Consider the following 24621-nt stretch of genomic DNA (forward strand, 5'->3'; position numbering starts at 1 on the left):
CCCTGAGTTAATTTGCATCATACACACAGGAGCACTGACAATTCCTTTTTTTCTGTCTTTTTGAAAGAAATCAATTAAGGAAGACCTATGCTGTACTAATTAACCCTTATTTCATGGTCTGAGCTATTAAACAGAATTCAGTTTTTAGTATAGCTCACAAAAAAGTGTAGGATCTTGTGGCATACTTGTGAAAGTATCAGTTAGTCCTAATTTTGCTGTCATCATCATTTATTGCATCACTTAAGAAGAATTTTAGATATGTATAAGAGAATCATGGGAAATCGGAGACATTTTGCACATCCTTCATACAGAAGGTCTTTCTGACCTACTGTGGTTACTTTTCCTATGTGCATATAAAGCTGTGCAGGTAATGGTGGCACTGAGTGGACTAAGGATCCTCAAATGTCACAGTCTTGGGAGGTAATCTTTGCCAAAACAATTAGGCAACCATTTGAATTGCTTGGAAATTTACTGATGAAATAGCCTTTTGCTGAAATTTATCATCATGGTGAAACTGAAATATTTTGCAGATATAGACTTCTGCCAAAGTTCTTATGAAAACCAAGTAGAGCTGTTACTTGTGGGCAGTTCTTTGATTTGGTTGGTTTTCTGGTAACTCACCTACTTGTCTGGTTACTGTGATGCTGGGGTATTGTTTTGTTTCTTCTAGGGTGTATTGTTCATTTTGCTTTTCTTACAGCACCCAATTTAGCTTTCTTTGTGAGTTAAGCTAGGGTGAGGACTTCATTCTGTTGTAAAGAACTGAGAAATCATGATTATTTGTCTTAATTCCTAACCAGAATGAAAATATTAAAATCTTCATACTAACAGCTTCTGTCCACTTGGTCCCTGTGTGTCATGCAGGCAGGTCAAGCCAGTATCATTACTCTTTCCTTGTGCAAAAGTTCATGGACTCTTGCTGAATTGCTGATGCATGCACTGGTTTGCCAAGTAAAAACTGTAAGCAAATGTTATCGCTGCTTCTCTGCTTTTCTTAGCATAAGTTTTGTCATTGGTATGTTAGGTTGTCTGTCATCTTCCTTCTTTTTCTGTTTGCTACCATGTGCATTCAAAGCCTGTAACATTAAAAATCCTTGTGTGGTATTAACGTACAGCTGATAAAACAGGAAAATTAATTTGGAATCACTTTGTACAGTTGTTTCTTTTATGAGCAGTTGTTCTGTTGTTCTGGACTACATCATAAGCGGGATGAGGTCAAAGGAAGTGATTCTACCCCCCTCCTCTGCTTTCATGAGACCCTACTTGAAATACTGCATACAGTTCTTGTGTCCTCAACATAAGAAGGACATGGAGCTGTTGGAGCAAGTCCAGAGGACGGCCAGAATGATAAAGGGCCTGGAACACTTCCCATATGAAGATAGGAGAAGCATCCTTTTAGCAGTCTTCCATTATCTGAAGGGGCCTACAAGGATGCCAGGGAGGGACTCTTCATCAAGGACTGTAGTAATAGGACAAAGGGTAACAGGTTTAAACTGAAACAGGGAAGGTTCAGGTTGGATATAAGGAAGAAGTTCTTCAGTATGAGAGTGGTGAGGCATTGGAACAGGCTGCTGAGGGAAGTTGTGAATGCTCCATCCTTGGCAGTGTTCAAGGGCTTGAGCAACTTGATCTAGTGGTAGGTGTCTGTGCCTGTGGCAGGGTGGTTGGAACGAGATGATCCTAAGGTCCTTTCCCATCGTAACCATTCTGTGATTGTGTCAGTGGCTTTACCTCATGGCAGGGCAACTTTTAGATCCCCCAATAGGCAAAGCATGTTGGAAAAAGGTCATGAGATCTGGAGATGTACTTTTTTTTTTATTACAAAACATCGTGAAATATACTTTAAGACAGTATCTAATATTTTTGTGAAAGCTATTTTTAAAGTCAGAATAAATATTACCTAGGAAAAGACAAAGAATTTTCTTAGTGCAGAAGATGATGCATTTAAATCACAGATTAACTTTGTGTATAAACTTGGCATCTGTTGTCTAAGCTTAGAAAAGGTTACCAGATTTTCCAGATTGTCTAGTATTTTTAAAGTGGTTGTTGAATACTTTGATAAAGTTAATCAGAAGAATGTTTTCTCATAAATATGTGGTAGGAAGATGTGAACCTGTTGCTGTAAATTTTTTGTGAAATACTGCCTGATGTAGAATGTTCTGATTGAACAAAGACTTCAGAATTTCTTGTTGGTTCCGTTAAGGAGCAGTGGCATTTCTGCACATGCTGATTTTTTTAAAATACAGTACTTTACTGGCTGTCAGAGCAGCATGTGCATTTGGTTCCTTGAATTTAGTATATTTCTTGGTTTAAAAAAACCCAAAACCTACCAAAACAAACTACATATATACAGGAAATCACCAGACCAGATACGCGAGGAATACTGCTTGTTACATGCAGAATAAAAACACTGTTGTTACCTTTTTAAGATTTTAAACTTTTCAAAGCATAACAGGTCTGCTGGGTGTACATTATGAGAAAATTTAGTTGTGGTCCATTTGTCTCTATTCAAACTGAACCAGGAAGACTATAATTAAATAGTAAGTGTACTGCTGAGTGATGCACTTTGACATCCTTGAGGGACCGGATGCCATCCAGAGGGACTTGGACAGTCTCAAGAGGTGGGCCCATGTAAACCTCATGAAATTCAACAAGGCCAAGTGCAGGGTACTGTACCTGAGTCAGGGCAGCCTCTGGTATCAGTACAGGCTGAGGGATGAAGGGATGGAGTGTACTCCTGAGGAGAAGGACTTGAGGGTACTAGTGGGTGAAGAACTGTCGTGATCCAGCGGTGTGCACTTGCAGCCCAGAAGGCCAGTTGTATCCTGGGCTGCATCCAAAGGAGAATGGCAAGCAAGTCAAGGTGGGTGATTCTGCCCCTCTGCTGTGCTCTGGTGAGACCACTCCTCGAGTGCTGCGTTCAGCTTTGGAGTCCTCAGCGTAGCAAAGACATGGACCTGCTGGAGAGGGTCCCAGAGAAGGGCCACAGAAATGACCAGAGGCCTGGAGCACCTCTTCTATGAGGAAAGGCTGAGAGAGTTGGGGTTGTTCAGCCTGGAGATGGAAAGGGTCAGGGGAGAGAGACCTTAGAGCATCTTTTAGTACTTACAAGGGGCCTATAAGAAAGATGGGGAGAGACTTTTTAGCAGGGCCTGCTGTGACAGGACAAGGGGTGATGGTTTTGAACTGAAAGGGGAGATTCAGGCTAGACATGAGGAAGAAATTGTTTACAATGAGAGTGGTAAATCACTGGCACAGGTTGCCCAGAGAGGTGGTGGATGCACCATCCCTGGAGACATTTAAGACCAGGCTGGATGGTTCTGGGCAACCTGATCTAGTTCAAGATGTCCTTGTTCATTGCAGGGGTGTTTTGTTAGATGAGTTTTGAAGGTCCCTTCCAGCCAAACTATTTTATGATTCTATGTTTCTATATTAGGTGCAAACCAGCCAAACTAACAAAAACAATTACAATTGGGAAGCTGACTGACTTTTCTTCTTAGTATAATCTTGGTCTAGAAGTGAAAAATTCATTTTGGCTGAGTTTCATTAGACTCTAGTTCATTTTGGAGTTGGGCATCCGAGTATGTTCCAGGTAACATTCTTTGCAACTCTGCTTTTAGAAGACCAAGTTGTGTGAGATAAGACTTAGTCTGAAAATATATAAACTGAATAGTTTTATAAGGTCTTGGTGTGGATCCTATAAATAGGTATGTCTGTAGAAAAAGAATATCAGAGGTATATCAGGAGAAAAAGTGGTTGACTGAAAAAATAAGAAATATGTTAGGATAACCACAGTGAGCTTGTGTGGCTTGAATTTTTAGTCTCCAAGTTTCTATGCTTTTAGACCAGACCTATACACTGCTCTTTCATAAGCAAGTGGCCATTTTTCATGTTTGTGATGTGAAGAAGAATAGACTTGGTATTATGCTGCTCTGTCCAATTTTTGTGTTTGAAAATGCAAGCTGCAGTGTCACTAAGCTTATTCAAAATGCTAGGCAGAGAGTAGAAGTGCCTTGAGTTCTTAACCTGGTTTGTTCCATCAGTTCATCAGTGTCTGTCTCATGCAGCCAGTGATGCTTTGCAGCTGATCTGGAGTTTTTGGAAAACTGCATAGTTAAATACAGTGAGGTAAATCTTCATGCAGCTTCACTCAGAGTCAAGAACCTGTTTGGGAATGATGAGTGTAAGGCAGTTCTGAACATGCAACAGTACTTCAAAAGTGGAAAATACTTTGCAGTACACAGCAATACCTCTTGATCTAAAACCTGCATGAGCAGATGGTGGCTCTTGTGTTTTGTTTGATCTCAAGCTCTCAGATCAGTGTGTATTAAGTGTGTGCTCAGTAGGTCAGTAACACCGCTCTGCTGCAGACAGTCCCCTCTTTCTCCCTCTGGCACTTTTAATACAGGGCTGGAAAATTTGCATTGATTGTACTGGACTTTGGATCAGATCTTAATTGCCTGGCTAGACAGCATTTGAAGGAGAATCCCTGGAGGTGTATACAAAATACACAGCTGCCCAAACATGGCAAAACTGCTTATCTCCAGAGCCAGCATTGCAAGGGAGAAAAGCTGATCGTTGCCATAACAGCGTAACTTCTGAGAGAAGCTGAATTTACTGCTTGTTGAGTTAGGTTCCTTTTTCTTAGAGCATTGATGATAGACTCAGTAGACACAGCATGGTGCTGGGGAAATTGTGTTGATTTCCTTCTCTTGTGTCCTGTCCAGGGAGATTTCTGTTTGAAGGGTCATCAGATACAAAACTTTCAGTTCTCCCAGTTGGAATTCTGCCCCCTTTGAACTTTAACTGTAATTTCCCCCCCCTTTATTTAGTTTTAAAATGCATTTTTGTTTCTCTGTCAGGCCCTCTTTTACACTGGGAGGGTCCCAACAGGGAGTGTATAATTTTTTTCACTGGTGCAGGAAGTTGCTGTTATGCTTAAGTGCTTTCAAGTGGTGTTTCTTGAAACCACGGAAATGTTGTGCAAGGAGAGCAAGGGGGGGCATGCCCTGCCCCTCCTGCTACAAGACAGTTGGTGTTAACTTCCACATGAATTGAAATGAGTGGTTTTCAACTAGAATGAATTGTTCTGGCTAAAGGGAGTGCTACTACAGAAACTGAACACACCATGTCTCCTTTTGTAATTACTTTTCCATTTCTCTTCATGTAATGCCATCAACAGTTTTCTTAAATGGATGCTGTATTCACAGAAAACATGTTGACTGAAGAAAAATGAATTGGTAACTGAATTTCAGGTTGGATTTCATACACTCATTTCTTGCTAGAACTGAGGAGCAGTCTCAGTACCAAAAATGCATTTAAAAAAAAGTAGGGTTTGGGTTTTTTTAAACCTTGTATTTAAAAAAACCCTAGATTTAAAAAATTCTTGGCAAAGAAGATGGGAATTTGGGCAAATGAGATAGGAGTGAATCACTCTGTACCTTAACACAGATTTAAATTCCTAAACAACAGTGCATTGTGTATTCTTCATAGCCATTAACTTTTCTAATATTAAATATGTGTTTTTACTGCAGAGACATTATGTTCCACCACTGCTCGTGCGCCTGCTTTGTCTGACCTCCTGTGGATACCAGCAGTGAGTGAGTGACTTATTAAACATTTATTTAAAGAGCTTCATCACTCTCAAGTTTCATTCAGAGATTTCTCAAGTGATAAAAGGTAATTAACAGTTGGGGATTTATCTGTGGTGCGAGATTGCTCTAATATTTGAACCTCCCAAACTAATTTTAAAAATTAGTTGTTTAATGTAAAATACAGGTGTTTGAAGTGGTATAGTTTAAGATCCCAGCCCTGCAGGTTTCTCTAGAAACTCACAAAAAAAACCCCCAAAAATGTAAGCTGCAGGGGGGGAATTAGTTGCATGAAAGAGTTTAGATTTTGCAAAACTGTAGACCCCATAGTTCAAATAAAGAAATAAAAAATACTGTTCTGAATGGGTCCATGAATGCTCTATATTATTACATCATAAAGACTATGTATGTCCTCGTGATAATTAGGATATTGTCCTCATTGTAATGAATTTCTTGCATAAATACTGGATTTCAGTCTCATTAATCAATTTCTTTCTGATACTGTAGAAAATAACTGTATGAATTAGTGCAGTCTGCTGTGGCTGGTAAAATTAATCCTCAGATGCACAAGAGGTACAGGCAGCAACAGAGGGCTGCCTGTAAACACGCTGCATTGTGGATACTGGTGATGGCAGTTAGAGCAAGACAGGGAAGGATTAATCTCATCCTTTAGAAGCTGTGACTTGAAATATTACCCAGAATAGGAACATTAAAATAATCCTATTAGATCAAATCCTCTGTTCATCAGTACCAGAGTCAGATCTTTTATAGTTAGTAGACTTGATCTCCAAATCAAGATATTTATGTTCCACCCAGATTGTTACACATTGTTGGTACATGGATAAATAGACATGCCATTTTTGTCTTCCACTGAGTCTTATGTCAGATACCACTTTCAGATACATGTGGACACAGCTCATTTTTGGCAAATAGATAAATCTGTGGCAATGTACCTTACCTGAAAAAGTCTCATTCTGGGTGCATTGAAATAGAGGAGTATTTTGCATGTTGTATTTTCTTTGTGTATTTACTTTTTTTTACAGTATTTTATTGTTATTTCACATATTAAGGTATGATCAAGCGAAATTCCCTTCTTGATTATGGAGATTTTTATATAGAAACAAGGAGGGAATGGTGAGGGTTTGTTGTTTTGTTGTTTTATTTTATAATGAATGGCAGATGTGTTTCTAAGTGCACAAACTGTATGAAGGAGGGCTCCGCACAAACGTCTGTTTAGTTCACTTTGGAAATTGGCCAAGTTTTCAGCTCTATAAACAGTATTTCTATTCAGTGCTGGGTAGACATAAGACCACATGATCTAAATTAAAAGAATCTGTCAGTTCAGGTGAAGGTTTATATTCAACAGAGTTATTATTGGGGTGTTTTAGAAAAATTTATGTGCTAATTAAATAAGCCTTCCTCTGGAGATAAAAGCTGTGAATGTTTTGTATAAGCAAATGGTAGAGCGCAAACTTTACATCTTACATACTGTTGACTTACATACGTAAGAAATGTGAATTTCCTGATGGGTTAACATAAAAGCATTTTTTTTCTTAATTGAACACTTTCTTGTTACCTGTGTGCTGCCTTTACAGCTGAAAGCACAAGTCTCTTACATTGAAAGGTTGCTGGCTGTGTGAATGAGGGTTCAGGCTACACATGGGGAAGAAATTCTTTGCAGTTAGGGTGGTAAAATACTGGTTCAGGTTGCCCAGAGAGGTCAGGGATGTGTCATCCCTGGAGACGTTCAAGACAAACCTGAATGGTTCTGGGCAACCTGATCTAGTTCAAGATGTCCTTGCTCATTGCAGGGGGCTTGGACTAGATGACGGTCCCTTCCAACACAAACTAGACTGTGTTTCTATATGCCCACTTTAGATCTGGGTCCAAGGAATATAGTGAATGACACTTGCACACAGAAATGCAGATTTAATATATCTGTGATACAGTGGCTCTTTATGTTGCTTTGTTTGGGAAATAAAATTGCGCACTTTTCTCTTGAGGATGGTGTCTTTTTTTTTCTGCTATGTTTTGTTGTTTTTTATTTTTCCCCTAGAATTACCATCATAATAGAATAATTTTGTCCTCCTGATTGTGTAATTTAATATTTTTTTCTGTCACATACTGCATGAAGTGAATGTTTTCCTCCTTAGAAGTTTTCAGTTTGGTGTTTCTGCTGATTTACCTATTGCAGTCCATTTCTGTAGCACAAATCATCTTTCACCCACATAAATATATATTTGTACACTCATCCTTCCCTCAGTAATTATAGTTGGGAGCAGAAAATTTTAAAAAAATCATGTTCCAAACAGTTCTTTTATGGTACAGCAATATAATCCAATATAAACAAAAGATGATGAAAATTGCGCATTTAAGAATGTAGCACCTGTCTAACTATCCAAAACATTAAACATATTTTAAGTGAAACAGTAACATTTTAATGTTGAATATCTTTATTAACTGTTCAGTATTTTCATTAGCAATATACAGTGAGATTGAGTGCACCCTCAGTAAGTACGGGGGTGACACCAAGCTGAGTAGTTCAGCTAGCTGATGGGCTTGAGGGAAGGGATGCTATCCAGAGATACCTGGTCAGGCTTGAGAAGTGGGCCCAAGTGAGCCTCATGAGGTTCAGCAAGACCAAGTGCAAGGTCTTCTTGAACATGGTTTGGAGTAATCCCCAGTATCAGACTGAGGTACAGATGGGTTGAGAGCAGCCCTACGGATTGGGACTTAGCGGTACTGGTAGACTTAAAATGAGACATGAGCTGGCAATGGGCACCTGTAGCCCAGAAAGCCATTTGTATTATATAAACAAAAAAAGCAGATTAAGGGATGAGATTCTCCTCCTCTGCTCTCGTCTTGTGAGGTCTTACTTGGAATCCTATGTCCAGCTGTGGGAAGACATGAAAGCAAATTAGAGCAAATCTAGAGGAGGGCCACAAAAATGATCGGAGGGCTAGAACACCTCTCTCATTAAGAAAGCCGGAGAGAGTTGAGGTTGTTCAGCCTGGAGAAGAGAAAGCCCCAGGGAGACTTTGTAGTGGGTCAGAACATTCAGTGATTATAAAAAAAACCCAAATCCCTATAACTGATGTCTTGCTTAGACCTATTCTGCATTTTGAAAATACGAAATGCTGAATTCCAGGTGATAGCTGCTTAGTATCAATTTTAATAAAAACAAGCCTTACAGACTCTGGTGAAAGCTTTACTCATGAACATGGATTAGACTGATTAAAATTATGATTTAGTCACAGAATCATTGAATGGTTTGGGTTTAGAGAGACCCTAAAGATCATCTTGTTCCAACCCTGTGCAATGGGCTGGGACACCTTCCACTAGACTAGATTGCTCAAAGCCCCATCCAAACTGGCCTTGAACACTTCAAGGGATGGAACAGCCACTTCTTTGAGCAACATGTGCCAGTGTCTCACCACCCTCACAGTAAAGAACTTTTTAATCTGAATTTCTCCTCTTCCAGTTTACAGCCATTCCCCCTTGTCCTGTCACTACAGGCCCTTGTAAGAAGTCCCTTTCCAGCTTTCCTGTAGGCCCCCTTTAAGTATTGAAAGCTGGTCCAAGGTCTCCCTGGAGCCTTCTCCAGGCTGAACAAGCCCAGCTCTCTCAGCCTGTCTCCATAGCAGAGGTGCCCCTGCCCTCTGATCATCTTTATGGCCTCCTCTAGACTCACTTGAGCAGGTCCATGTACCTCTTGCTTTGGGGGATCCAGAGAGGGACACAAAACTGCATGTGGGGTCTCACAAGAGCAGAGCAGAGGGACAGGATCACCTCCCTCAACCTGTTGGTCATGCTCCTCTTGATACAGCCCAGCACACAGTTACAGTTGGTTCCTGGGCTTTGAGCGCACACTGCTGGGTCACATTGAGCTTCCCATCAACCAACACCACCAAATCCTTCTCCTCAGGGCTGCTCTCAATCCAGTCTCTGCCCAGCCCATAGTTGTGCCTGGGATTGCCCTGACCCTAGTGCAGGACCTTGCACTTGGCCTTGTTGAACTTCATGAGGTTTGCACTGTCCCACCTCTGCAGCCTATCCAAGTCCCTCTGGATGACATTCCTTCCCTCCAGTGTATCGACCACACCACACAACTTGGTGTCTTTGGCAAACTTGCTGATGGTGCATCAATCCCACTGTCCATGTTGCTGGCAGGTGTTGAACAGTGCCGGTCCCAACACTGAGACCTAAAGAGCTGAAGAAGAGCAAAGACATTCTTCATCTGGCTTTCAAAATATGCAGTCACTCACTTTAAAAAAAACCCACAAACAATTATTATATATAGTTATATATGTGGTTGTATATCGAGTTATTAGTCTCTTATTTTCTTTGACTATATTTATCAAAGAAGACTTTAACTTGAATTACTTACAAATGAACTTCAGATCATTAGCCTGAAAGAAGGCCATGTTGGGAGTCCTCCAATTTGTATATGCAAACCAAGTCTTCTGACTTAGAGTCTCACCTCACTTAGTATATGTTTTCTTTTAGTTGTCTATTTAACATTAAAACTCAGCCAAAAGGTGCTGTTACTGCCCTTCTCTTCAACAGTGCCAGCTAATAACCTAGCTAATTGTTTCATATGTTACCAATGCAGTCTTTGTATTTAAACAGGAAATATAACGTGTTGTACATATGTCATTATAGGGATTACTTTAGCTTTCAGATTTAATTAGCATGTTTCAACTGGATAGGTAAGCATACAGTGTCTAAAATCCAGTGAGAGGTAATAAATCCTCTAGTGGGACTCCTAGTTAATATCTTTGGTTTTCCTGTTGTAGTGTCCTTTGGTTTTCACATTAGAGATACCTAGTAAATCAAAGAGAAACTTAATGTGCAGTAAACCTTCTAAGTCATTCTTGTATCCTCAGCTGTTAATGTTCTTCCCGTGTCAGAATGGTAATGTCATGAAATGGGAGTATTATAGGCAAAACCAAATACAGTTAGTCAAGAACTACACGTTACATTTCTTTTAGGCAAATGTTCTGAACAGAACGAAACCGAACAATGGCTTGTCTTACAATGACAAATATGGAAGGTACAGAAACTTCTACTGTCCATCAGAATGGTGACATCCATGGGAATAGCAATGCACCCAGGCAGACAGAACCATTGCTTCAAGTATACCTTTATCATTCTCCGGGGAAGACAGGAGGAGATTACCTTCAATTTCCAGCTGGAGAATATGTTGCAGAAGAGATCTGTGCTGTTGCCTGTAAAGCCTGTGGTAAGTACATACATAACAGTTTTCCTAATGAGGGAGTGAAATTCAGTTTAATGCAAGAAAATTTTTAATAATCCAGAGCCTCTCAAAGTGGTGGCATTTTAACTGAAATGCTAACCTCTTCGTTCTTTCAGAAGTAATTAGCACCAGACTGCAAAACTGTTCCTGTTGGAGAGCTTGTGAAACTGGGATTATAATAGGGTAACTGCTGTCTTTAAAATAATTCGAGGGTATACTGTCCTTTACCTTGAAGTCTTCTTTCACTGAACTGACATATAGTTTGGATAGTTAAATCACAGCAGAAGCTGAAAATATCTTGAATTGCTTTCTGATTCAACCCTACAAAACTGATTGGCCCTGGAAGTTACACATATATTGGATGTTATACATGTTTAACCACTTTGCAGATGGAAACTGTTCTATTAGAGATGACTACTTGTGTGTAATATTATGAAAATAAAGTGAGTAAATGACAGGAGAATATATTTGAAATAATCATGTTTATATATAAGAATGCCTTCGAATTGTTACATATACTCAGAGTTTAACACGAACATGTGCTGAGACCTGGAGCAAAAATACTTCAAGCATGCATTTTGTGCATGCATCTTTCTTGATTTTGAATTTGTGAATAAAAAAAAATAATGCCAGTAAACTTTTGATATTAAAGTGACTTTTTGCTTCTCATGCAAATGTGAACGCATAAATGTACATGCACCTTTGTATCTTCTTTTGGGCTGTCAGTGGTACAAGACTAGACATGTCTTAACTTTCCAAGTGCCACATTTCAGGTGCAAATAAATTTGAAAGAAAGGCTTGTAGTTCCAAATCTTTCTTTTATACTGGGTTACAAATACAAAGCTGCTAAGCCTGTATGTTTTGTTCTCTTGAAACACCTTACACTTTTCTGATTCCGGGGGTTTTTTTGCTATGCTGTTTTTAAATATGCTTTAAATTACTGCTTTTGGGAGGGATCTCTCAGCTTTTTCTGTGCTGTTGAACGTTTTGTACTGACTGAGTTTCATGCTGTGAGTAGGTAGTTTGACAAAGATTCTCCTGGGTTGCAGCCCCATTGTTCTTTGGGGATCTTCAGCCCTGGCAGAGTCAGGCCAAGAGCTGAGATTGTAAAGTTTCTGTGCATGTAACAGATAAGCAAAACAGTGAATTCAGTAGAAGCGCTGCCCAGAATTCCTTCTGAGAGATCATGAGGAAATAGTGTGGTATTCAGAAGTTTTAGCTTTGTGAGAATTCACTATTCTTGACTCAGACCTGAGTTTTACAGCTTGACCTAGAGTGTTCTTCAAGTTAAGGTATCTTTTTGATGGTGATTCAAATTAAGATCTTTCCGATACCTACCACTATATTCCCAAGGTTCTATAGTCTCTTTCCTCCAGTTGAAGACAAAGGGCCTGAGCCATGTATGATATTCTTCTCACCCACATCACAAACATGCAAAACCCAATTCCTGCTAATCCACAAATCCAATTAGTCTTGTTTCCCAGGAGATCGTCTGGATACTTCATACCATATTGCTTGTCTTATAGGACCTCACAAGTGCTTCTCAAGACATCTAGCTTTGTAGGGTACCAATTACTGTTTTGCTGGTATAGCTAGTACAAATGTTAAAAATAATTTGTGTGAATAGTGTAAGTTGGTTTTCTATTTTTCTATTGTTTCATCATTCTTCATCAGAGTTTCTAAAGTATATCACTAGTGTTTTATACTTGCTTGTATATATGAAATGTTTTATCATGTGAGGCCTTTGTCTTTATAGAGCTGAGGCAGACAGAGTCCTCTGAAGAGTGATTTCTGCCCAGCAGCTAGTATGGCAGTATTACGCAACCTTTTCCTCAATGGAATTTGTAGCTATATTTCTTTCTAGATTGGTGGAAAAGACTGAAAAGGCTGCAGGTTTAAATTTATGCCTTGCTCTTGAAAATCTTAATAAATTAGTATCAAAGTTTGCAGAGCTAGTGACTTTAAATTTAACATTTAAATAGCAAGCTGCAAAACGTTTTGACAAAATTAAGGGAGCATAGTTTTGATTAGCATATTGCATTTCTGCCATGGCCTGTTCTGCTGGTGTATAGGAACCCTGAAATTCTGTAGGGTATATCTGAATTTATTTGTTCTGATTTCCCCTTCTGTTAGGATCATTAAACCCCTGAGATATTAACTTATAAGGAACTAGAATCCCAAGAGGGAACCAGTTTAATAATCCTGACTGGGTTGCTAAATTACAGGCAGCTGACAGTTAAGAAAACCTTGAATTTCTAGATTTCTGTGTTTGGTTTTGTTTATTTTGTTTTATTTTGGTTTTAATGTTGATATCCTGAAATTCCACCTAGGAAGCTTTTAATTCTCCCCATCCAAGTTGCAACTAGATTGGAAGTTCCATGGTACTTCCTTGAAAACTGCTGGTGCCTCCTGGAACCCCTTAAGATAGCAGAGAATATTTGATCATGCCAAAGTAAAAATACTGTTGGAGAACATTTAATATGAATAAACACTGGCAGTGTCTGCATTCAGTTAAACTCAAGGAAGTGACTGTTACATAATGTGATGGTATGCAGTACTTTTTGCTTTTATGGCTCAGTACCTGAGATTGCTTGTTAGCTACAGAATTTTAAGCATATTTATCCTTAACATGATGAATTTCGCTAGTTCAGATATCTCAGAGTTCCCTGTGATTACAACTGCCCGTTGTGGGTTTTGGGGTCTTTTGGTTTTGGGATTTGAGGGGTGGGGTTGTTCTGTTTTTTCTGAAGTGATAGCCTTTACTGAAAATCTTCAATCACATGACACACCAGCTGCACCCTCTTGCACTCCAGCCTCCAAAGGTGAGGAATGAATTAGTCAGGACTCTGAGTCAGGAAAGGAAACTCTGTTCTGCCAAGAAACAAAACCTGGCCTTCAAGTTCAGAAAAGATTTTTCTGACATGATAGAGACAGTGAATGTGGTGCCAGAGTTTGGTAAGCCTCCAGTTTGCATGACAGATGGGGGCAAGATACTATTTTTATATAAGAAAGGCTAAGCAATTTTCCATCTGCTATGGACAAGACTTTCTAAGTCTTAGATAATTTACTGGAGAGTTGTGTGAGAACTGACTGATGTTTGTATTGGACTTTGAAAATAGGAGATTTTTTTAGAATTAGCTTTACTCATTAATTCCATGTAGCTAATTGCTTTCATCTGTATCTGTCTAGTGACTTACTATATGCTTGAATTGACAGTTTCATAAGAAGTATTTCTACTGTAGACTGCACATGCCTTCCACATTTCGTAGTGATGTCATGGCTTTTGTGATTCACAGTTTCTGGGTTTTAATTTTTCTTTACAGAAATACAATGCCTAATGAAAACGTACCGTGTGGGTGAAAGGGTACATAATGCCAACAAAGGAGAAAATACAGAAAAACTTTATTTCACTAGCTACTTACCCTAGTAAATGAAGTAGTGTGACTTGTATGAATGTGGAGATCTAAAATCATAATGAGGAAAGGAAGAAACTACTGTGCAAATAATTCTGGTTTTAGGCTTAAAGGAGAAGTTTGAGGAATAAAATTCTTCTGTGGTGCACCTGCATGATGTTACTTGACGGACTGTATAGTATCATGGGGCTCCTACACCTTGTATACAAAATAAAGTACTTGCCAAGAGATAGTCAATGTTTATATCTTTTCAATAGTCCAGAAAATTTATTTAATAGCCCTTGCTGGAGAAGTAAAGTGGAGAACAATTCTGCTTTATTATGTCACAGTCTTCTCTCCTAATTAATCACTGATTGATTTGATAGGATGGCTAATGTTGAAAATACATTTCTCAGAACTTTTCACTATGGTTGACATGTCTGGACTTCATCAGAAGACTTTGATTCCCCACCTCCACCGCCAGTCTTTTGGTTTTCATTGCTTCTGGGAAAAATGTTTGAATACTGAGATGACCATTTGCTTGAAAAGTCCCTGTAATTAATAATACTGATGAGATTTACATGAAATAAGAATTTGTAGTCCCTCTGCTTTTGTCAGATGTTTGTGGATCACTTTCAAGACTCTAGTAAGGGGGTTTGCTTTACTTGTATAATCTTTGAACTTTTTTCAAGTGCAGCAATATTCTGGCACAAATGCACAATTCTTAAGGGGAGAAAAAGAGAAGAATAAAAATATACTACTTTTCTTGAAAAACGTGTAACCTATACATCACTGAGCACTGGCAATGAAAAGTACAAGTCACCATTCAGAATAGTAGACTTTAAAGTGCGAGGGATGGATGAGTGCACAGGTTACTCTTCACACATAAGAAGATAGTGAAGCAAATTTTTTGGACTTTTTTCTTTTTTTAATGCCAAAATTTCTGATTTGTGGGGGAGTTCCAAAGTCAAGCTGTTCACTTAGTTGAAGTTTCAGAATGACAATGATATGATCTGAATTGAAAAATACGTGGGTTTCTTTCGTTTTGCTCAGGTTTTTTTTTAGAGGTTGGGCGGCTGTGTCTGTAATGTATTTTGTGAAATATGTCAGCTTAACATTTGAATTTAAGAACATGACTTGGAAATTTTTTCTTCAGTATGCTTATGTGGGATTGTTAATAGTTAGGGGAAATGAGTTAATAAGACTAGGAAAATATTTAGCATTCTCTCAAGTGGTGTTTAGTATCTGGCTAGAATCCTGAAATAGGCTGGTAATTTACATGCATCACTCTGTAATTGATCTGAAATTATTTGGGATGCAGAAACCATACAGCCTTAAGTCTGCAAAGTCAGTTGTCACTGCTTTATAGACAACTGATCTTTAATGTAATCTAGTTGATCTAGATACGATCACACATCAAATGAAAACCAGGATTGGTTGTATGGTATAGGTTTCTTTTTAACTCCCTAAAATTGAGTTAATTTAGTATGTGTCCAAACTCTGATGGATCAAATATGCTCTATTGCACCATAAATTTGCAACATCTACATTTACAGCTTCAATTACATAATCCCCCTCAGGGTTATTCCTTTGGGGGTTTTGTTTAGTTTTGGTTTCTCTTTGGTTGTTTTAATCTTTTCCATTTCTGTAGTTTCCTGTAGTCTGACTCCTTTTCATAGAAAGTCATGTGTTAGGACCTGTAGTTCTGGAATATTTTGTCAATCTTTAGCTTAAACAAGTGTCAGATGATTAGTTTGTAGATTTCAGCAGTTTAACCTGACATCTGCACAATACACCTCTTGCTCTTAGCCCTCTTAATGGCTCCCTACAGAGATAAGCCCCTTTTTGTAAAGAATTTAAGCTAATTGTTATTCAGGACTGGGTTACTTTCTGTTCCACAAGCTTATGCAGTTTTGTATGTGGAATTGATTAGTTGTTTCTAACTGACTGTCTTACATGCACTTCAGATGTGATGAAGGAAATTTGCGTCTGCCCCTTTTGGTAGGTGCTTAGAACAGAAATAAAGAAATAAGGCTGGGTTTCTTTTTTTTTTCCCTTCCTGGTTTCTTGTGTGAATTTCTGTGATTTCATTCTGAGTCTTTGGGCAGGGTCATGGGTACTTTGCATTTTCCCAGGATTGTTTTAGGATCATAAAATCACAGAATAGTTAGGGTTGGAAAGGACCATAAGATCATCTAGCTCCAACCCCCCTGCCATGGGCAGGGACACCCATGTCTCTTAATGTCTTTTAAGTTACTTTTGTTGTCTTTATCTGGGTTGGGTTTTTTTTTCAGTATTTTTTGTCTGCTTTCCCCAAAGTGTCGTGCTCCAATGTAAGCATGGTTATCTTTCATTTTGACCTACTGTGACTTTCACACTTCAATTTTCATCCTACTCTGTGACCTCTAGACCTGTATATCTTCATGTCTTCAAAATGTTTGTCAGTGGTTGAAGTCATCCTTTTGTGCTGTGAATTTTCAGGTATTTAAATGGTTTTCCAAATCATAGCAAAAACATTGCATAGTACAGTGCTGCAGCATTTGCCTTACATTGGACTATAGTTTCAGCTGGGAGCCAAAAAAGCCAAAACACAATTCTGGTGCTGCTGAAGAGTCGATTCTTAACTGATTTCCATTAGTTCGTGATTAAATAAGATCCTCATTAAAACAATCCTGAATTGTTGAGACAGAAAAAAAGATAATTTACAATTTTGTTTAATTAACAATATATATTTGGTTTTGGTCTCCTGAACTACTAAAATACAAATGGAAAGTGGTTGTCGCAGTCACAGTGACTGTCTTTGTATTGTCTTATTTCTAATTTTTCATCAGTCTAAAATCTTAAAATCAGTGCCTAGATCAGGTTTAGCAAAAAAGTAATGTGCTGCTCTTAGCTGACTAATATGTGAGGCAAGGAAGGCATTGTATTAGATGCCATACAGAGAAAATCTTGTAACCTAACAGGCATAGGATAACAGGTTAATACAGTCCGCAGTCAGAGAACATAAAGGAATAATGAGAAAATAAACCAGCAAAACCAGTCTGCAGGTAATTGGGTGATGATTACAATGCTATTGACAATGACGAAGTAGTGTACTGAGTAGCTGGAGAACATGTGCCAATCTGTATGTATGTATGTATACATATATGTGGGTTGTTGTTTTTGTTTAGTTGTTTTTTTTTTAATAAAGTTGATTCTTTTTGAAGAGAGTTTCTTATGTTTGCTTCTCTGTTTAGGTATCATGCCAGTGTATCATAACATGTTTGCACTCATGTGTGAAACAGAGAGAATGTGGTATCCTCCAAATCACATCTTCCATGTAGATGAAGCAACCAGACTCACCCTAATTTACCGTATAAGGTAATCGAAATCAAATTTTGATCAACTCGTAATTGATTTACCACTTTTCATGGTAAAACAAGACTGTGTGAGAAAACACAGCCAATAAGATATTTAGTTGAACCATAATTTCTCCAAGATGTTACACACAGATTGTTGGTGATAATGTGGATAAGAGATAAATAAAAGACTCAAAATTGTCAGAGTAGGTTTGAATAACATATTTAATTATATATATACCATATGTTTGCCATGTCAGATTGAAAAAAAATAAAAAAAGCAGAAGTAAAAATACTATTTTTCTTAATGTTACATTTCATCTCCTCTATGCTTGTCTGTTAGAAATTCTGCAATACAGAGCAATTACCCTGTGTAATCAGGGAGATGGTCTGCAATCGAATAATTTTTCTCTAACTTCTCTCTGACAACTGAAGCTACATATGCAGTTGTCCTTATGTAAAAGATTTTGTTTACTTGACGTAGCATAACATGGCCTTCAGTGTTTCTTTAGGAGCTGTCTCAGAGGAAATTAGGAGACAGTAACACAAAATTCTCTATGTTCAGATTGGTGACGATAGCTTTGGAGAGCTCCTTGTTCTTACCAGTACAGCTTATCACCCTACTTAAATGCTGTGGTACTCTAAGACACCAAGAATTGGATCCAAAGCCTTCCATTGACTAGCTTGGGTTTCATATTTGTCCTCCAAACCTGCCAGCACTAATTACATTTCTATGAAAGCGATAGTGTCTGATGGTGGTAAAGAGAAGTATCTGCTTACTGATGTTTGCGTAAATATTTCATAACAGGTTTTATTTTCCCCACTGGTATTGCAATGGCAGCAGCAGAGCATATCGATATGGCATTCTTCGAGGTGCAGAAAGCCCTGTTCTTGATGATCTTGTCATGTCTTACCTATTTGCACAGGTATGATTTGCTTGATTATTTTTTTAATGCAGGATGACTAATGATTTTAGTATTTATTCTCTTTCATGTATTCTGGTAGTAAATGTGTAGGCTGTTTTTTGACAGCTTGAAGCCCTCTCAAAATGAAAAATTCCTCGTCATGTTGAATATTTGAAGAGATGTTCAAATGGCAGTTGTGGGGAGAGCTGTGAGAGTGTATAGCTCCTTTCTTGTGCCACAGTCAAATTTTTCAGTGTGATTTCTGATTTCATTTTAGAATGACACAGTGTAGAAAAGCATCATCTCCACATTGACCTTCTCGACACTTGAAAAGATTTTGAAAAGTGTTTTTAAGCATGGTAGTAGATGGTATCCATTATGAACATGGGCAGCTTCTTGTAGATGAAGGGATTTATTGAGGAGAGTGCAGTATTAAAAAGAAACAAATCTAAACAAACTCTCCAAAACACCAAACAAACAAACAAACAAAAACCCCACAAGCAAAACAGAACTACACTCTTAAGTCCTTTTATTGATGAGCACCAGTGCTACAGTTTTAACTCGCATTCTTGCATTTGTCTTACTCAGTGGCGAGCTGATTTTTTGGACGGATGGGTACAGATGCCTGTGACTCATGAAACACAAGAAGAATGCCTTGGAATGGCTGTTCTGGATATGATGAGAGTGGCCAAAGAAAAGGACCAAACTCCTCTGGCTATTTACAATTCAGTCAGGTGACTCCATACTTCATAATTGTGTTACACACCTATCTGATATCTAAAACCAAAGTTTTTGCACATTAGCATCTGTGAGATGTTCAGTTCTTGGCAATTGCTCTATTCTAGCATACTGATTCCATAAACTTAGCTGTAGTGTAAACTAGAAATGATTATAAAGATTGTATCACAGTGGCCATTTGTGGTTTTGGGTACATGAATTTTGCTCTCTTAATGAGAGGTAAGGCAGCAGCTGCTTACGTGGGAAAGGGTGTAAGTAGAAATTTTTGTTGGGAGAGACCTATGGTCCAGATCCAGCCCCTGTTCAGATCAGGACCAACTTCAAAGTTAGGTGAAGTTAACTCCTGATGTTGTCCAGTCTAGTTCTGAAAATGTCCATGGATGGAGATTCCACCATGTCTTTGTGTAACTTTGTCCCGTGTACCAACCCTCACTGAGGAGGATTTTCTCCGTATCTAATCAGTCTTCTCTGTGATACCAGTTACCCTCTGTTGCCTCATGTCCTTTCACTGTGCATGTCTGAGAAGTCTAATTCAGGCCATTCCATATCCATCTGTTAGTTGAAGACTGTTAGTCGAATACTTTACTTGAGCCTTCTTTTCTCCATGATGGATGAACCAAGCTCTCTTATGCCTCTTCTGTCATGTCATACCCTGCAGGCTTTTAAGCATCTTGGGCTGATCTCTGCTAAGCTTGCATGAGTTTATCAGTTCCTATTGATTTATCAACCTAATTGGTTTCTACTCAGCTGAGTTAATTCTGTCCTTGCATAGTAACTAATGCTTAATGTTTGTCTTTTAATGAAACCTAGCAGAAGGAGTAAAAAAGAGAATGAGACAACAAATTATCCAGCTTAGTGCAGGTGATAAATTACACTTTTGCCCCTTGATAAAGAATATGAACTAAGATATAGGCACTTCAGTGAGAACCAACCACAGTGTTATATTTTACCACTTACAGTTTCAGCCAGAAAGTTGTTCTATATTAATGCAGTTGCCTCTGTCTGTGAAATATCCTCTTTCCAACCAAACAAAGCCTTAGCTCAAAACTTCAGTGATGACTAGAACAGTCAGGATTTCTGGAAAATGCACTAGGTAACGTACGTTGAACTGAGTGAGGGGGGAAATACGGAAAATTGAAGAAGAGACAGGGCTGTATTTGAGATAACATACTAGAGATTGAAGAAAAGGTCCTTGTTATCCTACAGTGTAAAAAATAAGGTTATTTAGAGGGTTAAGGTTATACATTTAGAGAAAAAATTATTTTCATGACGAGTTGTTTAGCACAGAACTAATCGTCTTTGCTTTAATGGATTTAATGGATAAAATGAGTAGATTTCTTGCTGGTTATTTATTCACAGCTACAAAATGTTTTTGCCTAAATGTGTGCGAGCAAAAATCCAAGACTACCACATTTTGACGCGGAAAAGAATAAGGTACAGGTTCCGCAAATTTATACAACAGTTTGGCCAATGCAAAGCTACTGCCAGAAACTTGAAACTTAAGTATCTTATAAATCTGGAAACCCTTCAGACTGCCTTCTATTCAGAGGTTTTTGAAGTAAAGGAACCTGGTGGAGATCCTTCTGGAGAGGAAAGTTTTGCAACCATTGTAATAACTGGAAATGGTGGAATTCAGTGCTCAAGAGGAAAACTTAAAGACTGTGAGACACTGGCAGAGCAGGTAATTTCTGTTATTATTTTAATAATTGTGCAGTTTATCATGTAACAGTAACTAGCTTATGTTAGAAGTTCTGATTTACCCCAGGTAAATTTGCTAGGTAAATTTTACTTCACAGTGTTCATATAATTTCTGTATAGCTGAGGCTCACAGAAGTGTATTGACTTAAACAGTTCAGAATTCTTAAATTACGTTTTTGTTGAAGTATTAGAAGAAAGCCAGCACTTGAACATGTAATACCTCTGTGTTTGAGAAATGAGAAATTCTGTGTTAGACCTTCATTACTGTAAAAAAATCAGTGTGGAAAAGTAATGATCCTGCTCGCAGTTGTAGGTAAAATGTACAAATTCCGCAGATTCCCTTTGCAGTCCTTTAAGGACTCCAAAAACCAGGTAGATTTTGCTATACTCAGACTCCTATCATTGTTGAAGCTAGCAAATTTAAAGTGACATTTCTGTGACTGCAGAGTCATGTACTCTTTGTTTGGGAATTAGACACAAAATGGTTCCAATAAGTGCTAGTAACCATGTGCTGTTGCATTTTTATTTATCAGTATTATTTCTCCTCTATGTGATTTCCCAGCATAACTCTTAGTTTTGTCAGATTTACCAGAATCTGATACAAACTTATAGCAGTATACACTGAGAATGTGGGATTTTCCAGAAGTTGAATTAAAGGTGAAGTGGAGCACGTCAGTTTTACAAAATAATTGCATTCATTAAGTTGTTACGTAGCATTCAAGACCAAACTACAAAAGGTTGTATTTTTACAGTGTGCTATAATGATTTGTAAAACTCTTTTTTTTAATACAAAAAAAAGAAAATGTGGTTCCATGCCCTGATTTTAAATGTGTTCTTAGAATATTTGTAGATTTACTTTAGATGTAGTTACCTCATTCATAATTGTCACATGTCAGCCCTCTGCCTTTCCTAGTCTGCATGCCAGTTTCTCTGGCAGGAGCTAACATAAAAAGATGTTGCAATTTCTGGGTTAGGTGTACAAAATTTGTGCACACTGTGCTTTTTGAGCCTTGCATTCAAGCCTATAGTAGTGCTTAAACTGATCATATTTCCTATAAAGATTGCCAAATTGTATTTTCATAGTAATATTATCCTACTTACTGACAGAGACATAGTGTAGGCTGCATATATTTTCACTGCTACAGAAATGGTTTATAAAATTGGTTATAAAAACTTAATAAATGTCTGTTAATGTAATCATTACTCTTGTTTCAGCAAACTCTACTGATGAATCTATATTAAGATACTGAATTGAAACAAAATTTTTTGGGGTTTTTTTTGAGGGCTGGAATTACATATGTGGGGTTAGACTATAAAGATACTTGTTTTGCCAGTTGACATTTCCAGCCACCAGATGAAAAAACAGTGCTTCAGGGACTTCAGTGCATTTCAGCTGATTTATTTTAGCTGATACCCACTTAGTCTTAAAGCCTTGATTATTACACCTGTTTATTAGGATATACATGCAGCCATATAAATGGGGTATGCTGACTTGAATAGAATATATGTGCTTTGGAAAATAGTTTTAAATAGATAAATCTACCTTTATTTAAGAATGTTACCTATCATCTGAAGTACTACTGAAAGCAAAACAAAGTATGGTTTATATGACATTGTATTTTCACTTGTGAAAGACTGAAGGAAGTAGTACAGAATAGTAGAGTATAAAACGCTATCTGAACTTGCTTGTCAATCAGAGAAAAGTATGTCTTGGATTTCACGTATAAGTAGGATCAGTGCTTCAAGTTACCTAGTCAGGAATGATCATGGCTGTATGCTTTCTTCATTCATACTACATCCATCTCTTTGGTAGCAGATTTTGCAGCTTTTATTGCTCTGAACAAAGCCATGTTTTGGATTGTTAATAGACTTTCTAAACCTTTTTAATAAGGATGCTAATAAAGTGTTCTCAATTTTAGTTGGTAACACTCACAAAATACTACAGAACAAATAGAAATATGTATAATTAAAATAACCCAAACAAAACAAACCACAAACAAGCAAAACCAACCAAACAAAAAACCCAACACCCAAACAAAACAAACCCACCCATATATGCATATTTCCATTCACAGTTCCTGGATCTTTGTGCATTTTTTAACTGATACTCCTAGTTACGGTCTTGGGAACAAAAAACTACTTTATTTATCTGTAACAGCATATTTAAGGACTTATCATTCTTTGTTGGAAGCTTACAAGTTCAGAGATGTAGGAATTTGCTGAAAATAGGTGGGATTTTTTGTTGCTATTCATGTTATGACTGACATATAACGAATATTTATTGCAGGATTTGCAAACATACTGTGATTTTCCTGATATTATTGATGTCAGCATTAAACAAGCAAGCCAAGAAGGCTCCAGTGAGAGAAGAATTGTCACTATTCACAAACAAGACAGCAAGAATCTGGTCAGTTTGCTTTTGCTTGCTGTTTTTTCAAATAGATGTTGCTTTGAGTAGGCTGTATGGTTGCTGTGATATTCATCATCATAGACCCATAAAATGTTTTGGGCTGGAAGGAACCTTTAAATATCCTCTAGGTCCAGCCCTCCTGTCACCAACAGGGATACTTTCCACTAGTCCCAGTTTCTCAAAGCCCCATCCAACCTGGCCTTGAACACTGCCAGGGATGGGGCAGCCAAAGCTTTTCTGAGCAACCTGCTTCTGTGCCTCATCACCCTAACAGCACCCTTACATCACCCTTCTTCCTAATACTAATCTAAATCTACCCTATTTCAGTTTAAAGCCATTCAACCTTGTCCTATTTCTATATGCCCTTATAAAAAGGTCCTCTTCAAATTTCTTGTAGGTACTGGTGTTTATCGTACTGTATAGTCAATTACCATGATGTAAAACTGAATGGATTTCAGCAGCATAAGAGGTTTATCAGAAGACCAGAGGTCATTTGCTTTCAAAGCTCTTTTGAATGATACAGAAGTAGATTTTTTTAGGTGTGGGTAATTTATGATACATAGATCGGTTCTTTATTGAAGTCTTAAGCCTAAGTCTTGGGTTTTGTATCAGATAAGCTGCTTCCATTCTGTCAGGGTAAGCTGTGTGCTGATGGCCCACATATTGAAAAAGGCTTTGAAGTGGTCTCAAGGAGTGATGATACACAGACAATGAGCACTGAAACCAAATAAATGACATTTTTACTGTTTAAATTCTTTAAAGAATCATGGAATCACAGATTGTCGGAAGGCACCACCGTACATCATCTAGTCTAACCTCCCAGCTGAGGCAGAGTCACCTGGAGCACATTGCACAAGGTTGTGTCCAGATGGCTCTTGAGTATCTCCAGGGAAGGAGACTCCACAACCTCTCTGGGCAATGTATTCCAATGCTCAGACACCCTCACAGTAAAGAAGTTCTTCCTCATGTTCAAAGGAGAACTTCCTGTGCTTTAGTTTACGTTTGTTGCTTCTTGTCCTATTGTCTGGCACCACAGAGAAGAGTCTGGACTCATCCTCTTGACACCCTCCCTTCAGGCACTTATATAAATTGACCAGACTCCCCCTGAGCCTTTTCTTCTTTGGGCTGAACAGGCCTATCAGCCTTTCCTCATATGAGAGGTGCTCCAGACCCTTAATCATTCTAGTATCCCTTTGCTGGACTTGCTCTAGGAGCTCTATGTCTCTCTTGTACCGCGGAACTCAAAACTGGACACAGTTCTCCAGGTGAGGCCTCGCCAGAGCTGAGCAGAG

General features: G+C 38.2%; 1 protein-coding gene across 1 annotated transcript in view; it reads left to right on the forward strand.

Annotated features, from left to right (window-relative positions):
- Positions 1-5588: 5588 nt before the first annotated feature.
- JAK2 (Janus kinase 2) overlaps positions 5589-24621 on the forward strand; it is a 54958-nt gene continuing 35925 nt past the window's right edge. Inside the window, exons 1-7 of the mRNA XM_031054217.2 lie at positions 5589-5679; positions 10583-10833; positions 17477-17600; positions 18387-18504; positions 19072-19217; positions 20581-20902; positions 23207-23326. Of these exons, the coding sequence (XP_030910077.1) occupies positions 10614-10833; positions 17477-17600; positions 18387-18504; positions 19072-19217; positions 20581-20902; positions 23207-23326 (1050 nt within the window). The 5' untranslated portion in view covers positions 5589-5679; positions 10583-10613. The remainder of the gene's footprint in view (positions 5680-10582; positions 10834-17476; positions 17601-18386; positions 18505-19071; positions 19218-20580; positions 20903-23206; positions 23327-24621) is intronic.

Source organism: Melopsittacus undulatus, chromosome Z (genome assembly GCF_012275295.1).
Source record: "Melopsittacus undulatus isolate bMelUnd1 chromosome Z, bMelUnd1.mat.Z, whole genome shotgun sequence".
Classification (NCBI taxonomy): domain Eukaryota; kingdom Metazoa; phylum Chordata; class Aves; order Psittaciformes; family Psittaculidae; genus Melopsittacus; species Melopsittacus undulatus.